Source organism: Drosophila rhopaloa, unplaced genomic scaffold (assembly GCF_018152115.1).
Source record: "Drosophila rhopaloa isolate 14029-0021.01 unplaced genomic scaffold, ASM1815211v1 contig_2, whole genome shotgun sequence".
Taxonomy (NCBI): domain Eukaryota; kingdom Metazoa; phylum Arthropoda; class Insecta; order Diptera; family Drosophilidae; genus Drosophila; species Drosophila rhopaloa.
The window spans coordinates 13,581,190-13,587,124 of NW_025335083.1; the positions used below are offsets into that span (position 1 = coordinate 13,581,190).

General features: G+C 36.8%; 2 protein-coding genes across 4 annotated transcripts; both read left to right on the forward strand.

The window, feature by feature from the left end:
- Window positions 1-418: 418 nt before the first annotated feature.
- Window positions 419-3,037, forward strand: LOC108037351 (zinc finger protein 2 homolog). 3 transcript variants are annotated; one of them, XM_017113896.2, is made up of 2 exons: window positions 419-754; window positions 815-3,037. In XM_017113896.2, exons 1-2 carry the CDS (start codon window positions 738-740, stop codon window positions 2,757-2,759), a joined length of 1,962 nt encoding a protein of 653 aa, XP_016969385.2. In that variant the 5' UTR covers window positions 419-737; the 3' UTR covers window positions 2,760-3,037. The 3 variants fall into 3 exon arrangements, with proteins under 3 accessions (XP_016969385.2, XP_016969387.2, XP_016969386.2); XM_017113898.2 differs by having other exon boundaries at window positions 419-734; XM_017113897.2 differs by having other exon boundaries at window positions 420-750; window positions 815-3,036.
- A 400-nt stretch (window positions 3,038-3,437) lies between these two features.
- Window positions 3,438-5,417, forward strand: LOC108037336 (zinc finger protein 883-like). Its single transcript, XM_017113877.2, has 2 exons — window positions 3,438-3,518; window positions 3,580-5,417. Exon 2 carries the CDS (start codon window positions 3,583-3,585, stop codon window positions 5,362-5,364), a length of 1,782 nt encoding a protein of 593 aa, XP_016969366.2. The 5' UTR covers window positions 3,438-3,518; window positions 3,580-3,582; the 3' UTR covers window positions 5,365-5,417.
- The last annotated feature ends 518 nt before the right edge of the window (window positions 5,418-5,935 follow it).

Sequence of the window (5,935 nt, forward strand, 5' to 3'; positions counted from 1 at the left end):
GTCGGAACGGACGGGATCGGCCGACTATATCCTATAGCTGCCATATAACTGATTGATCGGAAATGCCATAACTTTGGTGTTTGTAAAGTTAGAAAGCTGGGACTTCCTATGGGTTTTATATTTGGCCAATCAATCCGACCTACCAAATTTCATAAGGATCGGCCGACTATATCCTATAGCTGCCATATAACTGAACGATTGGAAATGCCATAACTTTGGTGTTTTTAAAGTAAGAAAGTTGTGATTTTTTATGAGTATTAAGAATGCATCATATGAATAATTTTGGAGAATATAATTTACAGAGTATTCTGCAAGGGTATATCAACTTCGGCTTCGCCCGAAGTTAGCTTTCCTTTCTTGTTTTATTATTGGTAGTGTATTTTATGAAATAAAATGTTGGCCCAGTGAAGTAAATTGTCGCGGCTTAAATTTTGAATCATCCCCTTATCGATAATAACTCGATAGCACAACATATGTTCTTGATGTTAACAGTACAGGGTGTTTAGAGTACTTGAAAGATTTATTCAGTTTTGAGATAAAGCAATCCAAGAAATCGTCTATTTATTGTTTATCTACAGTCAAAAACTTGAACGACAAGAATTTCATGGAAAAATGCATGTTCTTAATTTGCATGGCCAGATCCAGGATGTCGAGGGCTTCCAAATAATCCCACACTACTCACTAGAAGCGTGGTAGCCCCAACCAAAATAGTCTTACAAATTTTGTAGTTAAATGTAATGTCCTACAATCGTGAGTATGTGTGTTATTTTATTATTTATAAATGTTTACTAAAGTACGGTCTATTCGCTTTCAGAGCAATGGAGGAAATCTGTCGTGTTTGCCTGGGGAACCACGATAACATGGTCAATATATTCGGAGGTCCACAATACTTTGAAGCGCCTATTTCGGATATGATTGCTCAGTGGTCCGGCTATCAAGTTATGAAAGGCGACTCACTTCCTGAAACGATATGCCCCACTTGCTTGGAAGATGCACAATATGCATTTAAGATTCAAGAAACTTACGAGATTAAACAAGAACTAGTAAAACTTGAGAAGGATTTACCGGAGGAGAAGTTCTGCAAAACATCATACTGTGAAAGTGAAACATCAAGCCAATTTCAAGTCAAGGAAGAGATAATTGAACAATTATCAAATGATGAGAAGACAACCCAACAGTTCCAATGCCTACCGATAACCGTACCAATAGAACTAGACTTATTTGAGGATGAAATCCTTAAGGTATCCGTTAGTGAAACAAATCAATCAGATTTCAATATTCAAGAGGATGGAGAAAGTGAGGTGTTAGTGGGTGAAACAGATCTTTCAGATTTCCGTATTCAAGAGATTGAAGTCGGTGAGATATCTCTTGGTAAAACTGTTGAATCCGATTGCTTTATTCATAAGGATGATCTCAATGAGATTTCAGGTAGTGAAACTAATCAATCCGATTGCTATATTCAAAAGGATGAAGTGAGTGAGATATTAGTATGTAGAACTGATCAATCAGATTACCATATTCAAGAAACTGAAGTTCTTGATTCCAATCAAAATACTGAGAATGACAATAATGAATGGGATCTTAGCAATGACAAACTGTCTTTTAGTTGTCCGTACTGTCCAAAGACCTTTAAACGCAAATGTACTTTGAAAATGCACCTTCTTAGTCACCGAGGTAAGTCACCTCATAAATGTTCTGACTGTCCGAAATCTTTTTCACGACGTTGGGATCTTCAAATGCACACCAAGGTACACACGGCGGAGCGACCGCATAAATGTGTCCACTGTCCGCTGGCTTATAAAATTGCAGCAAGTCTAAATCGACACATTGTAAAATATCACCCAGAAGATGTCCGAGCTCCCACGAAAAAAACATCGCTTAACTGTTCTTACTGTTCAAAGATCTTTTCGAAACCTTCAGCTCTGAAGATTCACATTCGGGTTCACACGAAAGAGCGTCCGTTCCAGTGTTTGCATTGCCCCAAGACTTTTTCATTGAAGAACTATTTGACGGTACACGAAAGGACTCACACTGGGGAACGGCCATACAAGTGTAGTCACTGCTCAACGTTTTTTTCTAGTGCTACACATCTCAGTCATCACCTCCGAGTACACAAGGAAGAACGGCCGCTTAAATGTAGTCATTGCCCAAAGACTTTTAAGCATCCCACTTCACTTAAGGTGCACATACGTATTCACACCGGGGAACGTCCGTATAAATGTGAACATTGCCCAAAGGCTTTTAAAGATCTCTCCTCTTACAGAGCGCACGCAGTGGTCCATTCGAGGGATCAAGCTGCTTTTAAGATGCGTAAAAAGACCTCGATTAAGCCGTTCAAATGTTCACAATGCCAAAGGTGTTTTACGACAAAAGGAGATCTTGGGCGACACAATCGAATTCACACGGGGGAAAGACCGTTTAAATGTCAATATTGTCCAAAGTCTTATATAGCTAAGGCCCCTCTTCAGGTGCACATCCGTCTTCACACAGGCGAAAAACCATTTAAGTGTCAGTACTGTCAAAAGTGTTTTAAGCAAAACAGCGAACTTAGGCGACATATCCTGTGTCACACGGGAGAAAGACCCTATAAATGCGATTATTGTCCAAAGTCTTTTAAGGATTTAACTTCTATCAAGGTACATGTTCGTTCCCACACGGGGGAGCATCCGTTTAAGTGTTCCCACTGTCACATGTGTTATAAGCAAAAAGTCCAACTCAACCGACACATGCAGACGCACATGGGCGACACTACCGAATAACTCGTATCTTAAGAAGTACATTCTAACTCACTTTAAGATAGTTTAAATATTTTAATAATTTTTTTATTTTTATACTCATGTTATTTTAATTGTAATATTTTTAAAGTACACACAAATAGAATAATCTCAATAAATAATTTAAACAATTTAACTATTGTATATAAACGCCTGGATTAAGCTAAACAGAATTTAAATTGAAGGTAGAAGTTTTGCGGAAGTAATTTCAATACTTTATGTTTTATAAAATTTAATTTAAATGTAATCCCAATAAGTGCTAAATATTATTTTTGTTTTCTTATGTTGTTTTAAGCACTCATTCATATTGTCATCCTTTAATAAAGGTTATTTGCAGGCGAAATTCAGTACGCCGGCACAGCTTATTTAATGGACAAATAAAGGTGTTCTCCTTTTGGACATTATTTTTATGAGAAGACAGAAAATAATTATTATATAAATATACAAAGCTAATGAATCCAATAAGTCAAATCTAAAAAATAATAAATAATAAAAAAATTATAACAATAATTAAAATAAACTATTAAAGTCCTGAAGTCTGTTTAATGACAGAATTTTGGTTGATCAGTGAGGATGGACGGCTCAAATTTTGAAATTTCGCGATAAGTCGATAGCTGTTCGATTGCAAAACATATGTAATGTTAACGGGAGCATTCTCAGGGTGATTAGTGTACTTTGGAGATGCAAAAATTTTCCGGATGTAAACAAACTATATATTTAAATTGAGTTTAAAAACATAGACAAGTAAGAATGTTTATTTGACTATTCGTAAATGTTAACTAAAGAACGACTTACTCGCTTTCAGAAAATGGAGGAAATTTGTCGTGTTTGCCTGGGGAACCACGATAACATGGTCAATATATTCGCAGGGACGCAGGGATTTGGAGTTCCTATCTCGGATATGATTGCTAAGTGGTCCGGCTATCAAGTTAAGAAAGGCGATTCACTTCCTGAAACCATATGCCCAACTTGCCTGCAAGATGCACAAAATGCTTGCGAGAATGAACACAAATTTGTATGTCAAGTGATGGAAGTGAAAGCCATCAAGAAGGATTTCCTTGAGAAACAATTTTCTAGTCACGAAATCAAGAAAGAGCTCAGAGAAGAAGAGGAATTAATCGAAAACAAGTCAATCCAGGAGTGCCATACTCCACTTGTGAACGAACCAATGGAAGTTGTTTTTGCCAAGGATAAATCCGATATACATATTGAAATTTCAGACGTCGAAATAAATCTATCTGATATTCAAGAGGAGGATGTGAGTAATATTCCGATCAGTGGAATTGATCAATTGGATTTCAACAATCAAGAAATCGAAGGTCTTGGTTCAAGAGATAAGATTGAGAGTGACGATGATGATATAGATACCACCAATAATAACGTTAAGTGTCCGAAGTGCCCGAAAACGGATAGGCATGTTCGTAATCACAAAGAAAACAACTGTTCCCAATGTTCCAATTCCTTCTCTCAAAAATATACTCTTAAAAATCACATCAAGACTCATACTAATAAGGCACCATTTGAGTGTGATCAATGTCCAAGTTCCTATTGGTCGGCATCAAATCGATCACCTCCAACTGAAGATCGCCTGAAGTCCATTACGGATCCGAGTTTTTCTGAGGACCTTGTCCCGTTGCATGCGAAGTCCTTTCCTGAATTATCTATTCTGGAGAAACATAACAGTGTTCACACTAAAGAGGGTTGTTTGAAGGTGGATGCTAGAAGTCACACAGGCGAAAACGCGTTAAAATGTGATCAATGCCCAAAGTCCTTTAAGTATCAATCTGCTTTGAAGGAACACATCCGTGTACATACAGGGGAACGACCGTATAATTGTGATCATTGCCCGCAGTCTTTTAAGCATAAAGGTGATCTTCAGCGACACATTTTGATTCACACTGGGGAACGACCGCTAAAATGTAATTTTTGTGAAAAGTCTTTTAGAAATCATACTGCTCTTAATGATCACATCCGTGTTCACATGAACGAACGATCATTCAAGTGCATGCAATGCGATAAGACTTTTCAGACTAAGACTAATTTAAAGGTACATGCTAAGAGTCACACTGATGAAAAACCGTTTAAATGTGATGAGTGCCAAAAGTCTTTTAAGTATCATCATGCATTTAAGGTGCACATCCGTATCCACACGGGGGAACGACCGTATAAATGTGATCATTGCCAAAAAGGTTTCAGAGATCTCGCTTGCCTCCAAAGGCACATCCAGACTCATACGACGGAACGACCGCACAAATGCAATAATTGCGAAAAGACTTTTAAGAATTCCGTTTGTCTTAGGGTGCACCAAAGAGTTCACACGGGCGAACGACCTTTTAAATGTAATTATTGCGAAAAGTCCTTTGGGCATCTCGCTACTCTTAAGGTGCACATCAGGAGTCACACGGGTGAACGACCTTATAAATGTGATTGTTGCTCAAAGTCATTTAAGCAATCAACCGATCTTAGGCGACACATCCGGACTCACACAGGCGAAAGACCGCTTAAGTGTAGTTATTGCGATTCGTATTTTAATGATTACACTTGTCTCAGGAAGCACAAGCTAATTCACATGAGGAAGCGATCGGCTTAGTATTTTCACTGTCTGAAGATATATTTGGAACCATACGCTCTCGGGCGCAAAAAGTTAAAACCTGAGAATTTCTAAAATAAGTTTGACAACAATTTATATAAATGTATATAAAGTATATAAATCAAAGTAGATATTAATTAGATTTTTAATATTTTTGATGTAAGTAAATAAATTTAAATTTTATAGAACGATTAATTTATTAAAATATTTTTCCAAGGAATAGATTTTGGATCATGTAATCAAGTGCGAGTACAACTGCATAGATACAATAAAATTTGTATATAAATGTAATTACCCAGAGACCATTAGGATTCACTATCCCCTTATGATGACCTTGTCAGGCGGATCATACAAAACACTTGATAAAGGCCGGAAAAAAAGCATAGTTTGGTTTAAATAAAAAACTTTAAGTTTTTGTTTACCTTTTAGGACTAAATCTTTTTTTATGTCAAATATCCAAAGAATCCTGTATAAAAATAGACCTTTTAAGTTCAAGATTGTTGTTTAATATTAATCTGAGTTCAAAATAAAAAATGTAAGGTAAGTGGCTATGACCAAAGACAAACACACA

Excerpts from the sequence above, each read along its gene's own strand:
- LOC108037336 (XM_017113877.2), top strand. The coding sequence starts at position 3,583 with ATGGAGGAAATTTGTCGTGTTTGCCTGGGGAACCACGATAACATGGTC.